Here is a 16417-nt window from a genome sequence, read left to right as displayed (position 1 = left end):
TTGGCCACTGTCACCATACAGAAGCTCTGGAAATGTACTCGTGATTCTTGGCAGCCATGGGTCAAGTCAAACATTCTATTACTGTGGAATAAAGGGAGAATAAATATTTGGGACCACGAAAGGTCTGTCACAAGAACAGAAAGACTGAACCTGTCATGAAACAGAGCCAAGCAAATGATTCCTTGTCGTCTGTTGCTGGGCAGAGTTGCCGTCTTATTTCATGCTTATAAATCATATACCTACTAGGGTCCCCAAAAACCCAAGATCCAAAGAATTATTTCTTCTTTTTAATATTGGCCACAAAGAAAGGATTCTACTTTCCTGAAACAATTTTTTTAAACAAACCGAAACTGCCCTCCCTTCCTCTGAAAGCACTTTGACCACGGCTTCCCCTTGGCCCACGAGCTCACACCTTCCCACTTCCTTGACCAAAAGTCCCCATCTGGACCAGCACCTCCGAACAACCAAAATACACTTGTGACAACATCATAAATTAGAAAATCACAGCAACTTTATTCCTTTGCAAGGTACAGAAAGAAAGCATAAAGTGTTTGTTTTCCTAGACTGCCAACATAGACTTTTCAAACTGTTTAAAGTAACACCAAGGACATAGTTAGATATCACATCTTTCATGATGCTATTCATTAGCTGTAAGAAACATTTTCAACTGAAACCAATTACATATTTATATATGTAAATATATTATGTAAAAATTACCTCTAATTCTCTTGAAAAACAGTATGATACAGTTATTAATACTAAACTTGATTACAATCTAAAATTCTATATGATAAACCTGACAAGGCCTTAAATGTAATTATTTGGGGGGAATGTCCAATTCACAAACTTCACCTGTCTTAGAACTGGAAGGAATTTTAGGTCATCACCTGGTTCAGCAAACTCCTTAGGACAAATAAAGAATTATTATCACTTTTTAGATCAAGTTACATGGACTACTGATGTCAAGTGACTGTCCCAGGCCACAGAGTTATTGAATTTTCTCTTTCCTCAGCTTTTCTTTTTCCCTAGGCAAACAGATCTCAAAGCTGATTTCATGCGTAAGCGTAAGACATTCAAGTGCAAGATAATTTACTAAGAAATCCCATTCCAGGATCCACTGTGCTTATTTAGTGAGATAAATTAAATCTGTGTAATGAAAATACACAACAAGCATTGCATTTAGCTTCTTGGCTTCAATTTTAATTAGTAAGCAGAGCCCTTACGCTGAGGAGAAACATGATGTAAATATCAATACAAATATATTGCTCGATTAGCTAAGTTTAAGGCATCCAGCTCAGTCCAAAACACTCATTATATCCAAAACCATGTTTTCAGGGGGGAAGGAAAGAAATATAAATAAAGAGAACATAATTCAAAGAGGCCTGGTGTGTTTGTACTTAGAGCATCTCGGGCTGGCCGTCTCTATCTATCCTACAGATGCTAACCAAGAGGACCGTCTCAGGGCCGGTAGGGCGCAAGTCCCAGGTCTTCTTGGTAAGTGTCCCCTACCCAAAGATGGCTCTGTGGGAGTGTCCTCAGACAGCCAGGACACATGGACCCTTTCTTCAGGGGCACTTGGCTCAAGGATCAGGCCTGAGTCCCCATTGATGGAGTGTGGCCATATGGGGAAAAAGGCAAGTCTACTACATCAAGATCCCATCAGTGGCCCAGGTGTAGGCATGGGAGAGGCTGAAGGGGCTTCTGTTGATTTGGGAGATCATCCTGGTTGCTTCTGTGTCCCTCATGCTTTCTGGATAAGACAAAACTTGGAAGTATTGGGTAGGAGTGTAGTTAAAATATATTTAAAAAAAAAGTTTGTTATACTTGAAAAAGCAACCACTGATCTCTGGCTGGAACATGACAGTCTCAACTTTGATGGGTCCATTGATCAGAAGGGAGGATAATGGTTTAAGTAAAACCAAAATGTCTGGTCTCCATTTTTCTAGGACACACTCTGTTTATGCAACAGAAATCTGGGAAAAACAAGTAACCAGTCATGGGCCTAGATGCATCAAACAACATCAAATCTAGCAAAACGGGTAATTACATTTTGGAGTCGTTACAATTAATTACAATTATTTTGGATTATGCTTAAAACCGTCTGGAGGACTTTTTCTCTTGAGGGGCTGGCATCAACCACATGGCAGCTGGGGTTCTCCATCCGCTGATAGGACACTTCTACCCTGGGGACAGGCACAATGAAAAGGGTTGGTTTATCTTTTAACACGGCTCTCCATGCAAACGCTATTTTCCTACCGTGATATACAGAGCTTACAGCAAGGACCCCATCGGGTTTATCTCACTCTTGCCCTCAGCCACTGGCTTTGCCCACAGGAGACACTGGATACATTTTGTTCAATAAATCATAAATTTATAATAAGGCTCCATAGCTAGCCTTTATTGATACCTATTACCTACCAAGAGTCAGCATTCTGCATGATTCTTCTGGTTTCATACCCGGGGTAAGCTCAGGAAGGGAACCAGGCCCTCCCCCATTTTGCAAAGAAAGTAGCAGAGGCTCTAAGAGATTAACTGGTTGGACAACCGGGAAATGTCCCCTTGGTCTGCAGTGAAGCTCTCAGACAAGCCAGTGGCCCTCAGCCACGGCACTGTTTCCACGGCCGAGTCTGCTAAAACTGCACCAGGTTTCCACTCCCCCCTCGGGTGTGAGCTAGCCTCCCTGCCTGCGAATGAGTGTGCAGACGGCCTGAGGGAAGCGGGCCGGCCTGTGTCTACAACACGTGCCGTTTATTTACCTCTTCCTCGCTGAGTGAACTCACCCCATTACCTTCCCCTCTGCCTCTGTCTTCTCATCTGTAAAATGAGGACAGAAATCACGCCTTCCTGGCGAGCGCGTCACGAGGCCTAATTGTGTCGGTGCAGGTAAATGGTCTGATGTGGCTTGTGTGCACACAGCACTGCTGGTGCTGGGTTATGTCTAGCAGGACTGTGTTAGGGTAGCATGGCTCTCATTGTCTATTTATCTAAACTCCTCCACTTTGGCTTTTTGAACCTGCCCTCCCAGGCTGCCTCAGGCTCAGCCCTCAGGCAAGACGACAGCCCAGACTCCCCCCACCCCCGCCCCGGTTTCTAACAACAACAAAACCACTACCTTGTGAACCAGAAAGACCGTGATTTTAATCCCGTTTTACCACAGTGTAGCTGCACGAATCTAGACAAATCACTTAGTCCTTTGAGCCTCCGTTTTGTAAACAGTAAAGTGAGGTTGCTGTTCCTTTGCAAGGATCAGAGCATCGGAACCCAAAAACCTGACACTAAGGAAAAGTCACCGCGGGCTCCCAGCACTCCGTGCCCATTAGATTCCGACTGGGGAGCCGAGACCCAGGAACGTGCATCGTCTCAGCCAGGTCCGCACTATTCCCGGCACAGCCAGGACCAGAAGGAAGCTCTGGGGTCCAGTCCCACAGCCACGATGCTGAAGCCCTGGGAGAACGACACCATCAGAAGGAGCAGAACCCAGCTTGGAGGATATGGTCTCGTGGGTTCGGAAAATGGGAACAATGTCATTTTCTCCACCTTCCTAAAGTCAGAGCTGATCCCAGCTCACCACCAGGATCAGGACCCCCGCCATGCACCCCGGGACACCTACTTTTGACGGAATATGCTGTTGGCCTCCAGCTCAGCTTCCTCTCTGGTCTTCTCCAAGCCCCGGCCCTCGATCCGATGCATCCTCTCCTCGGGACTCACTGTGAGCAGCAGGACCAGGTCGGGCTTGAGCAGGTCCCTGGGCCACTGGTAGATGGGATGATGGGCCGGGGGCAGGTGCTGGAGCCCCCCGGTCACCTCGGTGGCTATGGCGTAGGTGGCCGTGCTGTGCCAGTACCTGAGAAGGAGGGCAGGAGTGAGTTTTGCACCCACAGAGGTCAAGGTCAAGATGTACCTGAAGATCAGTTGGGGAAGAGGCTGAAACCAGCAAAGGCTCAAGGGTCCTCAGCGTTGCATAAACCAAATTAACAAAACTAAAACTTGTTTTTTTTAATTTAAGATTTTTTTTATTATTTGAGAGAGAGCGTAGAGTGAGTGAGAGAGAACGCAAGTGGGAGAGGGGGGCAGAGGAAGAAACAGGCTCCCCACTGAGCCGGGAGCCCCATCTGACTCGGGATTCGATCTCAGGACCCTGGGATCATGACCTGAGCCAAAGGCAGACTTTTGGCTTCACTGACTGAGCCACCCAGGTGCCCCTAAATCTTATTTTTAAAGTGTTTATAAAATGTGAAGAGTAAACCGAAGCCAGCAGCCACAGTGAGAATGCAGCGGGCTCTCCACAGAGCGACGGAGACTCGGCGGATCGCACGTGTGTCCCAAGGTGACACGGTTGCATCTCTCTGGCCTGACCCATGTCGCCTTCTGTAAAAGGGAGGGCGACGTGTCTCCTAATCCCCTTGCATGTAATCTCATGTTGTGGCCAGATAAAAATCCGCAGGTCCATTCCGTGTTAACTTGTTTTAAAGTGGAGTTTGCGGATGAAATCCACATTCTGGGGGTGCTGGCAAGGCGGCCCTTGTCCTGCCCAGGGTCCAGCCGCTCACTGTGCATCGGCACCCGTCGGGGCGGGGGAGTAAACCCAAATATGACCTCCACTACTCTGTGACATCCACCCCTCCTTGACAGGCTCCTTTTAAATGCTGGCAGGAGGAGGAGAAGAAAATCACCACCGCAAAAGAAAATCTATTTCAAAATGCCCCATGGCTTTTCCCTGCCTGCTGGAAACGTCCTGCCCAAGACACAGAACAGTGTTCACAGGGTGCACCCATGTGCACTGCATCACACAAGCATGTCTTCGTGCTCCTTCCTCCAGCTGGGCTGAGCTTCTCAGCGAGCAAACTCCTACTCTGCCTGCAGAGCCCCACTCGGATGGAACCCCCAAGTGGAGTTCCTGGCTCCCTCATCTGGGCCCTCAATGTCCTTCACAGTGGACTCTACCAAAGAGTAAAGAAAAGCAATTTGTCTGTAAGTATGACCTCTTTCAACTCCTCCCTTAGAAAATTCCTTTTCTAGTCACCTCTGTGTTCCCAAAACTGAAACCAGTGTCTGGCACGCAGTAAGCATTCTTTGGGTGTGCAAATGAATGAATCTGAATCAGTTTATGAGTTGGCAGAGCTTATTAGAATCTTGCCCTGTTCATATCATACTCTAAGTCTGAGAGACTAAATGCAAAACTTTAAATACAGTAGCAAAGGAATATCGCCTGCAACGGATATTTATGAAATGATTATCAACATCCCAATGAAGAGAAGAACCTATGGTCCCACCCCTGTCCGTATTTTCAATTTGCTGCTTTCAGTGTTTTAAAATTTTAAATTCTGGGGATGCCTGGGTGGTGCAGCCCATTAAACATCTGACTTTTGGTTTCGGCTTAGGTCATGATCTCAAGGTTGTGAGATTGCTCTGTGCGGAGTCGGCTTGGGGTTCTGCCTCTCCCTGTGCCTCTGCCCCCTCCCCTGCGTTCATGCATATGTGCTCGCTCTCTCTCTCTCTCTCTCTCTCAAAAATAAATAATTTTTAAAAGAAATAATACAAAAAAAGAAATAATACATAAAATCATAAATTCTTGATCATTTTATTTTTGAACTTCTTTGCAGAGTGAAAAGGACGTACTAGACTCTATGAAATGAATTCAGAGCATTAACCAAGCTGCGGATCGATTTATCCCCTGCCCCCTACTTGCTCTGTGGACACAGGTAACTCATTTAAGCCACTACAGCCTCAATTTCCCCACCTGGAAAATGAAAAGCATGCAAGCTTTGTTTTCCTTCCACAATTGCTGTTAAAAAAAAAAAAAGAAGACAAACCCTTTACAAACTGTATGACCCCATCATTAGAAGACAATATCTATTCTTACTGGACACTGATTATCACTAAAGCTGCATTTTCAAATGTGGTAACACAGACAATACTGAAAAAGACCCCCCCAAAAAAATTAATTGGGGAGGCGATCGATCCCAATACCGTCCACTCTTCCAGGCCCTCATCCACCTCCAGAAGTGTGCACTGAAAACCCCAGCCTCCTCTCCATCAGGCCCCTGATTCACCAGCTACAATCATGCGCTTTCCATCCTCTGTGAGATGCGGCTTCTCCCCTAAGCTGAAGACAGCCCTGCAAGTCCAGGCTTCTCTTTCTTGGCAACCAAACTACAATTTGCTCTGCATTTTGCACGTGTCCCGTGTTCACTGAATTAAACACTCAGCTATGAATACAGAGGCTGATATCATCTTCATTTTAAAAGCCTTCTTTTTGTAGAAAAACCATCGGCAAGAATAGATTTTTAAAGGTAATGAGGGTGATTAAGTTGCCAACCTTAACCACAGTCACCATCAAAGACGACTCTGCTGCCCTCGTTTGTTCAGCTAGATGATGGTGTGGTCTAAAATGGGTTTCATTAAAATCTTTACACATGAACAAAACCCACCCAGACAACAAATAAGCGCTCTTTTCTTCTCATTTGACAAGGTGATACAGTATCTCTCTAAAGAACAAAATTGCCGACAATTCACAGACACAAAGGAGATAAAGCAAGGGAAGAATGAGGGCCCGTTTTTCTATAGCAGGAGTTCTCTCCCTGACAGTGCTGTGGCTCGTTTCAAATAATCATACCCTCTGGCCATCAATTTCAGACTCTCCACCGTTTAGAATTTTCCATTCCTGCCATCAGGCAAGCCACATCGGTTCAGATCAAAGGCAATTTGCTAACGCATTGTACATAGCTTATATAATAATGCTTTATATCTTAATGGCAATTTGCTATTGCAAAGCACTTCCCCCCTGCACCAACCCACTGGACATTCATCAAAGTTTCAGACGTGGGCAGGGAAGGGATATGGAGTATCTCCACTGGGCAGATTAGGAAACCGGGAGCAGAGAGGCTAGGTATCTGTCTACACGCCGAAGCCAGTGCAGCATCGGGACTTTGGGATGTCTGAAGAAATCCTGTGCCTCAGGCAGTCTCCCTATATTAGGAGAAGTTCAGTCTGTCTCCCTGAGAAAGGACATGGTCTGAAAAGAAGATCTCAAATATGGTAGATCCAGACCCATTAATAATAGGGTAAAAAACATCCCACAGGCAAAGAAGTCCTACAAAGGAATACAATTTCTTACCCTTCTCCAGGATCCCCTCTAACTCGCAACCTTGCCATAATGATCTTGCCATCCCCAGTGTTAAAACTACCTGCTGGCATTGCAGCTTAGATGAGAACACTGGCCTTCTAACTTATTTCTTGCTTTGCCCCTCTTACCTGGCGACCCACCACCTCCCACTTTGTTCCCTACCCACGCTGCAAATCGCCTTCTCGTGGAATATTTCAGTGACACAGAAAAGCGTACAGAGAAAGAAATTTCAGGGAAGGGGTAGAGGTTTCCAGATGTGGCAAACTAGCTTTTCACTGATCAACGTAGCCACTGGGAACCAGTGGAGACCCTCAAATAAAGGGGGGCAATGCTAGATGTTGACGAGAACACAAGCCACAGGAAATTCTCAAACCTGGCTGTGGGGAGAGGGCACGGTGAACGGTTCCGACCACTTCAGAAAACTTTTTGCAATACCTGCTAAAGCTGAACACACATGAACAATTCCACTCCTGGAAATCTACAGACCCGAACAGCATATGTACCCGCACCAAAGTCATGTACAGAATAACATCCCTAGGGGTGCCTGGCTGGCTGGGTTGGCGGACAGTCCAGTTCTTGGTTTCAGCTCAGGTCATGATCTCAGGGTCATGAGATCGAGCCACAGAATCTGCTTAAGATTCTCTCCCCCCCCTTCTTCCCCTCCCCACCCCACTCCTCCCCACCCTGCACACTCTTTCTATTAAAAAAATACATACATGTTCATAGCAACAAGGCAAGTCTTATATGGGGCAAGACGGAAGTCAGATACAAACACGAATGCAGGTCAAGACTGGATCAGACGGTTCCTGGGTGATGGAGGTCAGGGCAGCGGTTACTATAGGGGGAGGCGAAGGGGGTGGGGAAAAATGGGCAGGGACTGGGAAGGAGAACCCTGTGGCTTTATGGGGTGTGGTGACATTCCAAGTCTGGCTGTGGGACTTGGATGTGTTTACTGCTTGAAATTCCTCAAGATTTACATTTATGATTAGTGTGATTTCCTAAATACTTGTCATACTTCGATACCACTGCTTATCTTTCCAGAAATTAGTAAAATTGCAGAGAGCAGTGCACATCCCCTGAATGCTAAGCGATAGTTCACCTGCAGCGGGGGGCCTCTTGTACTGGGTATCAACCTCCTTTCTCTCCCCTTAGCACTCTGTTAAATCCGTTCCCTATCCTTTCTCCCCTCCGTACCCTACAGTCTGTTATTACTTGGCACGTGTTCTACTGAACATCTATCTGCAACTTGATTTTCACAGTCGAAACCAGGGCTTTGCATTTTACGCACACGGATGTTGCACTGGCTGATGTTGCGGAACGGTGCTCCATTTCAGAAAAACGCGAGTACTTCCGTGTGCTTCCTTCGACTGATGGGCCTTCGGTTTTTCTAACTTTTCACTATTATGAACACAGCTGAGAGAGGGTTGCTGGAGCCGAAGCGGGTGGGGGGTGGGGTGGCTGGGTGATGGACTTTGGGGAGGGTATGCGCTACGATGAACACTGGGTATTATATAAGACCGATGAATCACTGAACTCTACCTCGGAAACTAATAATACACTACATGTTAAATGAATTTAAATAAAAAATAAAATTTTAAAAAAGAAATAAACAACAACAAAAAAGAAAGTCTTGCATTTCTTCAGGAGGCGGAAGCAGTGTTCACTTTGCTGCCCCATTACAGACCGCTCTCTGAGCCCAGTGTCCAGCCCTGCCAGCACCTTGTAGGGCTTCTACCCATCCATGATCTCCAGCTCTGAGTCTTAGCACATTTTCATTGGTTCTCACGAACCTGATGAGAGCAAAATGGGATCTCACCATGATTGTAATTTCCATATCACCGGGCCCGGTGATCTTAAGCCGAGGATGACTTGCTTGCCATACACTTCAATCATTTCTGGGGTATTCTAAGCTATTTCTTAGGTATGGCATTTTAAAAATCTAAATCAGTTTATGTCACTCCATTATCTGAAACCTTCCAATGGCTCCCCTCTGCACTCAGAATAAAATCTGTACTGTCTTGGCCCCCGGGCCCTGCTGTCCTATCCCCTGCCACGTTCATTCCTCTGGAAAGCACCCCCTCGTCCACCATGTGCTCATCACAAAGCCTGCTTCTAGTCCTGGACTATGCTACCTTCTTTCTGTCGGCAGACTTTGCTCCCGCTGACTCTTCTGCCCATATGCTGTTACTCCACAGTTTCCATTCCCTTCTCTTTGGGAGCGTTCAGAACTCAGATCAACATGACCTCCTTAGAAAGGCCGTCCTCGGCCAAACCCACTGTGATTTATCTCCGTCAGGGTGTTTATCATTCTCCGATCTGTTCACATGTCTGTGCGCCCTAGACCAGGCTGCTGTGACGGAATGTTCGCTCCGTGAAACAGAGCACCATCGTCCAGCTCATGTACCTAAAATCCCCTAAATTGAGAACAGTCTTTGGCCCACAGCAGACACCCAATACATGTTTTATAAATTAGCTGGTGAACAAATGAATTACTGAAAGAATGGATTTCTAAAGCAGAGGCTTTGTCAATGTCCTCAGTACGCTGTTTCTAGCTCAGTCAGCGGCAAGTTCCTTAACCCTTGTAAGACCTGTGCTTCTCATCGGTGAACTAGGGATAACATTTAGCATCCACTTAACCATGTAATTGTTCCAGATACGGTATAACACATGTATGTGCTTAGCAAAATGCCTGCCTGTGGCATAGGTAATTAACAAGTCATAGACATTATTCCCATTATTACCATAACACAGTTTGGCTTAAAACACAGGCATATACTTGCGTGTTAAGGGCACACACGCTTACACGTTTGGGAGAAAATGACAAACTCACAGCATCTTTCTACTTACCTGTCTACAATCACAGGAGATCTGGCAGATTCTTTAGCTATCTCAGAAGCTACAATGTAATTGCCCAAAGAGTAAAAAGCTCTTCTAATGATAGTCGGTTCATCATCAAAGATTTTCCTCCACTGGCTGATGCAAGCAGGTGGCGACTTTAAGAGCACAGCCTTGAGTGAGTCTGAAACTGACTGGGTCACAGTGGTTTTGCCTGCGGAAAAGACAAACAGAGGCTTCGTTACCACAGCCACCACAGCAGTCCCAAATGCTCATATTAGCCCACAAAGAGCAAAGACACTCTATCTACCTGCAAATCAAAGCAGTTCATTACCTACAATGATTCTGGATTTAAAAAAAGAAAAAGAAGGAAAGAAAAAAAGAAAAGAAAAAGAAAACAAAAACAAAATAAAACAAACAAAAAACCCAGACCTTTAGGAACCAGGGTTTCCTCTATGTGGTATCAGAACACTTCTAAGAAACGCAAAAATGGTGCTCTGTTCATAAATTACTGATAAACTCTGGCGTAGACCTCCAGGCCTGGGAAAAGCTCCACCTGGTTCCTCAAAACACTCCCACCTGCCCTGGAGGGAGCCCCGCCTCACGCTGAACCATGTGATCTCTTCCCGAGGCTCCACCTTGACCTAGTCCTTAGCTGTATCCTGCTGCCCCTGGCACCTCGCTTCTCCCGCTTTTGTGTTTTGGGCTAAGCATGAGCTGTCCATTGTGTTTCAGTATCTGTTTGGCAGCTCCAAAGCTGCCTAGCTCTTCCTAGTTTTGCTCCAAAAGGGTCCTCGGCAGGGCCCGCGCTTCCCAGATACCCCAGGCTGACTCAAATACCTGCACTTTCGCCCACATTGGTCCTTCTGTCGGCAAGGATCCCTCCTGCTTTCCTCACCTGTACTGCTCTCCTATGTACGGAAAACACCGTCCAGGTGTCAGCTCTTCCAGAGCTGCCCGTGACCACAGCTCTGTTCCCCACACCACGGCTGCATTAAAGGCCTTCTACTGGTCACCAGAACACCTGAGGTCCAGCCCCCCTTCTCTAGCCTCCCCTCCTTCTCTGGCCCCCCACCGAAGGTCTTATTCATCTTTGTATCCCAGGCCTGCCTAGCTCGTGCCTGGCACACACTAGAGACGGACATGAAGCTTCTGAATTGAACTCTATCAAGTTTTACTTAAGACCCATCTATTTCTGCAAGGGAGCAATTAATTGCGTTGCCTGTAACTCAAAGGTAATACTACCTGTGGCATCCAGGCCTTCGATGGCAATGACCGGGAACTTCCCTTTCTGGACCGGCTCCAGGCACTGGTCAACCAGGTCAAGCACGGCTCGGGCTTCAGGAATGAAGGGTATACACTGCAAAACAATGGTGAATTTGGGCATCAGCAGCGAAGCAGCAAGGATTTTTCAAAATCTAAGTGCTGAGAACAAGATTGCGCAGTGCCCCTAAGGCTTGTGTTGGACGCCAGGCTAAATTCACAGCATTTTGAACACGGGAAGAAGAGCTGAATTCCTTCATTTTTTACTAGCAGTGCCTAAAAAAAGAAGGCGATAGCGGCTGAGATCTCTCGGCCTGCAACCCTCACTGACCAGCTACCCCAGAGGAGGAAGGACAGGCAAAACCACAAGCGCAGAGCGACCATGGAACAGCACGGGCCTGGCGCAGTGCGTCCCATGTGGAAAGCAAGACTGTGGCTCCTGGAGGGGTCAGCACCGACCCTTCCTAGCCGCCAGGGGGCGGAGAAGAGAGCCGCGGGCGCGGCGGGCCCCAGGTGAGTGCGGGCCGGAGTTCTCACCTGGGCTTGCCCACAGGCCCTACTATGCCTCTGCAGCGAGGCCACACATTTGTACACATTTGTACATCCTCTAAGCGCTTTTGGGGATTAACACGGCCAGCCTTCACGGTACCTCGGTGACGGTGCCAGCACTATCTTTCCCATCTATAGACTAAGGAAACTGCGTTCATGGGGTTTAAGAAACACAAAGTGACACAGGCAATAAAGGCCAGCGTTGGGATTTAGACCCAAGTGACCGGTCCTGCCCTTTTAACTGCCCTGTAATACTAACCCCAGAGCTTGCAAAATGCATTAATTCCCCAGTGCAGCCTCAGAAAGCCAAGTCTGGACATCCCAGGCCCGGCCAGGCTGCGCTGGGAGAGAAACTTCGCCCTCCTTCCCTGAGCACCTGCTGTGTGCCAGGTCTCCGCTTGTCCCAGACATCCCGAGTGTGTCACAGACCAAAGGGAGAACAAACAGAACGCTCGTGCCACCTGGGCCGGCAGCCAGTAAGCAGACAGCTGTGGTTTTAGAACGAGTTTCTCAAACCCCAAACTCATTCCCTTTTCTCCCCAAAATCATGCTCCAGCCTCCCTGATGGCATGATCCTCCCTGCGTCCCAGCAACCTCTTTCCTCCCCAGGTGCCTTCAGCACGCCCGCAGAGCAGGCCTGGCCGAGCGTGGCGTTGGGACATCAGTTCCCACCTGGAATAGGAAGTTCCTGGCGGCCAAGAGTGGAGAAAAAAATCCCCAGTGTCTAAGTCAGAGTCTGGCACTCGTGCGGCCTGATAGGTCCTGTGTCTTGGGATGCAGTTCCCTGGGCGACAGAGGCCAGGCTCGGTACGCCAGCCCCAAGAGCGCGCGCCTAGTCCACTCCCTGTCTGAAGCCGAGAGGGGGGCACCCCGAGTGCAGGGAAGGGGCAGAACTCTTACCGCCTCCAAAACGGCGCGGGCGGCCTCCCGATGCGGGAAGACCCCGGAGCTGGGCAGGTCGGGCACCACCGGGTGCAGGGCGGGCTCCGGGGCGGCCACGACGCGCTCGCGGGGGCCCACCTGCTCCCAGCCCGCGCCGTCCCGCAGCTCCCACAGGTGCTGCCACACCTGCTGCTGCGCGTCGCCCACGAACTCGCCCAGACGCGGACCCTCCGGGGACTCGCCGAGCAGGGAGAACAGCGCGCGCCGGGTGTCCGGGCTGTCGCCGGGGTCGTGGAGCAGGAAGCCGTGCTCCACCCCGCCCGCCCCGCCGCCGGGGCCGTAGCACAGCAGCCGGCGCAGCTGGCACCGCCGGAGGGGGTCGCGGCGCAGCTGGTGCAGCAGGCGCTGGTGCAGCCGCGCCGCCCTCACCCGGGCCGCGCAGTCCCCGCCCGGCGCCAGCGGCACGCACAGCGAGTAGCTGCGGCCGGGCGGGCCCAGCAGCGCGGCCACGCGGGGGTCGGGCAGCGCGTCGGGGGCGTCGCCGCCGACGGCCAAGTGAGCCAGCGCGCAGCCCGGCAGCTCCAGCGCCAAGCGGCGCGGCGGCGCCATGGCCCGAGCGCAGGCCCTGCGACGCGGCCCCGGGAGGCGCCCGAGCGAAAGTGGGGAGCGCGGGCGGAGGGCCGAGGCCATGGGCTTGTCCGGTCCCGCCCTCGCCACCGGGGAAACGAAAGCTAAGTGACCGGCGGGCGGGGCCCCGGGGGGCCGGGCCGGGGTGGGGCGCCCTCCGCGGCCTCCTCCTCCCGCTCCCGGGGCGCGCCCCGAACGGCGGCGCCGGCGGGGAGGGGACGGGCGCAGGCGGGGCGCGCGGTCCCGGCGGCCACCCCGAGGGTGCGCTCGGCCGGGCGCCCTGTGCGGCCGGGGTCGCGGGGGCAGGTAGCCCCAAGCCCCGCGCGAAGCCCTCTGCTGAGCTTTGCGTCCCGGGGGTGCGCGCGCGGGGGTGCGAGTGTGTCTCGGCGACGGCGCGCGCCCGAGCTCGGCGTGTTAGCGGGGCGCTCCGGCCGCCCCCGCCGCCCTCGCCGGCTCTTCGGGGCGCTGCGGGCTCCCGACGCCGCAGGACTTAAAGACCGGGTGGCCCCATACTGGGCCTCAGGCCCCCGCTGACCCGCTGTCTCGCCTGCGCTCTGACCGAAGTCCTAGGAGCTGCTTTGACTGGCCGAACGGGCAACGTTCTCCCTCCTCTTGGAATTACTGCCCCCCCACCCTTGCTGACTTGCAAACTAGGACATATCTCCAGATTTGCACGCGAGCCAAGTGAAGTCCTGCCTTCGGGTCCAGTTCGCTGGTGGGGGCAGGCTGTACCAGCCTGAAGCCCGCGTCGGTGGCAGTGCTGCCCGGGTGTTTGTTGTCGCTCATTAGCTGACACCTTGGAGGAGGACTGGAACGCAGCAACACCACTGAGGGGCTCAGTGGTGCAGCTTCTGCCTTAAGCTCTGGTCATTAGGGTCCTGGGATTCAGTCCCTGGATTGAGGCTCCTTACTCAGCGGGAAGCCTGCTTCTCTCTCTGACTGCCATGCTGCCTGCTTGTGAGCTCTGTCTCTTTGACAAATGAATGAAATCTTTATTTAAAAAAAAAAAAAAAAAAGATTGCCAAGGGGACTGAAAACAAAAATCCTGTGGAGAAAACTCAAACATTTAGAATAAAGATGAAAAACATTAGATGAACTGAGGGCTAATAAATTTTGTCATTTAAGCAATTTGGAGTTAGCAAGGGTGTACCTTTAATTCTGGAAGGAATACAACTTTCAGACCAACAGGAACTATTATAGATGCATGTTGAAATATGGGCTAATAGACAAGGAGCAATTCAGAGATTCAGTTGTTTTTAGCTCTTTGAGAACAGGCTCAATCTTACCCTCAGTGAGCAATCAGACTTGGGGCATTTAACGTGCAGAAATGTTCCCACGTGTGTAGTATTCTGGCGGGAGTGCAAATTGGTTCAAGTTCTCTGGAAACATTATATGAACCAGTGATTCCAATCCTGGTATGTACCCAAGATAAATGCATACATATATGTCAACCAAAAGACACGTACAAGAAAATGCGTGGCGCAATAGAAAGATATTCCAAATACCCATCCTAATGACACAATTAAATGTACTGCGGTGTATTCAAACAATGGAATCAACAAATGTGAGGTATGACAAGGAGCAGTCTGCTGCTAGACACAGCAGAGTGGGTGAGTCTACAAGCACAACACAGGGACAGAAGCCTAACAGAGCGAGGGCGTGCTGTGATAACCTAGAGTATGGTTTTCAGAAAACAGGGCAGGGTTATCTTTGGAGCAGAGGCACGGTTCAGGGCCTGGGGGAAGGTCTGGGAGACTTTTTTTTTTTTTTTTTAATTTCTTTTCAGCATCTTGGAGACTTCTTGGTGACGTTCTATTTCTTGATCAAGTCACTCATTCCATAGATGTGTTCATTCTGCCAAGAGCTGATTGTGATGTGCATGTACAGATTGTGCCCCCTCGATGCGGTATGGTAGTTGAGGTAGGCACCGATGTCCAATAGGCATCAGTAAGAGATTTGCACAGAAATGTTATGATGATTGCAAATAACTGAACGGATTCCACCAACTGCTAGTGGGTTGCAGCCGCTTCTGGGACATCCTGCAGGAAAGGGTCTGCCTCAGGGAGCATGGGGTACATTAAGGATGTGCAGTTGTTTGGAGGAAAAAGTCTCTGGCTAAAGAAAAATGATGATCACATTTGGCTGGTTTCCAGCTGCAATTTGGATGTCTTTAGAGACATCCCGAGTAGATGTCTACTTCGACTCCCGAGTAGAAGGCCTAAGGGGGACTGCCTTGTACGTCCTCCAGCCTACACCTGTCTGAGCAGTTGGAAGAAGAAATCCCTCCCTGGCCTGTGCAAGCCATGACTTTGAGTTAGACAGTCTCCCTGTCCTGAGCCTCACTCTTAAATGGAGGGGAAAGACAAGGTGAAGGAATAGAGCATCTGTTCCATGACTTCTGTGAGTTCTTTGCTGGAAAAGACTTTGACTTATTTATTTTATTTCTATTTTACGAAAAAATAATGTGCTAATAATGATCAGTCATTGAGCAGTGAGGCAGGTGTTTAAATCCAAGTTCAAACATTTACTCGCTCTGTGACATGAGTTTCCCCAGTTATAGAAGAAGTTAGTGCACGCAGAGTTCAGAGCAGGGCCTGGTCCACAGTGCTGGACGGTACGCGAGCCACTGCTCACTTATTATGCTGGCAGTTCTCTCGGGGCTTAACATGGGGTTATGTCGTTTAATCCTGAAAATGCCGTGTGTGAGTGGGATATTAATATCCATGTTTCCCATATGTGTTCATCAGACCAGGCAGATAAAGAAATTTACCCAAAATTAAACGTTTCTGACTGAACTAGGATTCATACCTTATAATGTTTGGCTTGAAAAGCCTGCATAGCTCCCCTCTGTGCCATACCTGATACTCAGTTCAAGATGTGAGCTGACTTGGTTTTGTTTCTTCACATTCATGTGATCTAGCAAGAAAGAAAAACAAAAGGCATTTCTTGAATCATATCACAGGGATATTTCACAATGCTTTTGGCTAAGATGATTTCCACTTGGATTCTATCCACCAGTGCATAATTGGAAATCATTACGCATTGGCTTGCTATTTTGCTGGATTTACTTTCAGTTTCCTTTCTAAGTAAAATGAAAGTCATCTTTGTTTCCATTCAGAACATAACACTACTGGA

General features: G+C 49.3%; 1 protein-coding gene across 1 annotated transcript; it reads right to left on the bottom strand.

Annotated features, from left to right (window-relative positions):
- Positions 1-489: 489 nt before the first annotated feature.
- On the bottom strand, positions 490-13345 carry CMPK2 (cytidine/uridine monophosphate kinase 2). The gene is made up of 5 exons (XM_044262131.1): positions 12674-13345; positions 11207-11321; positions 9974-10175; positions 3611-3844; positions 490-2183 (listed from the first exon to the last, which is right to left on the bottom strand). Exons 1-5 carry the CDS (start codon positions 13343-13345, stop codon positions 2066-2068), a joined length of 1341 nt encoding a protein of 446 aa, XP_044118066.1. The 3' UTR covers positions 490-2065.
- Positions 13346-16417: the final 3072 nt, after the last annotated feature.

Source organism: Neovison vison, chromosome 8 (assembly GCF_020171115.1).
Source record: "Neovison vison isolate M4711 chromosome 8, ASM_NN_V1, whole genome shotgun sequence".
NCBI lineage: Eukaryota > Metazoa > Chordata > Mammalia > Carnivora > Mustelidae > Neogale > Neogale vison.
This window is presented reverse-complemented; position numbering and strand designations above follow the sequence as displayed.

Bases quoted from the DNA above. Each gene is read 5' to 3' on its own strand.
- CMPK2 (XM_044262131.1), bottom strand. From the start codon at position 13,345: ATGGCCTCGGCCCTCCGCCCGCGCTCCCCACTTTCGCTCGGGCGCCTC. The intron at 10,176-11,206 runs GTAGTATTACCT...TCTTTTCCGCAG, and splicing joins CGAAGGCCTGGATGCCACAG to GCAAAACCACTGTGACCCAG. The intron at 3,845-9,973 runs GTAAGTAGAAAG...CCTCCTTCTCAG, and splicing joins TCTCCTGTGATTGTAGACAG to GTACTGGCACAGCACGGCCA.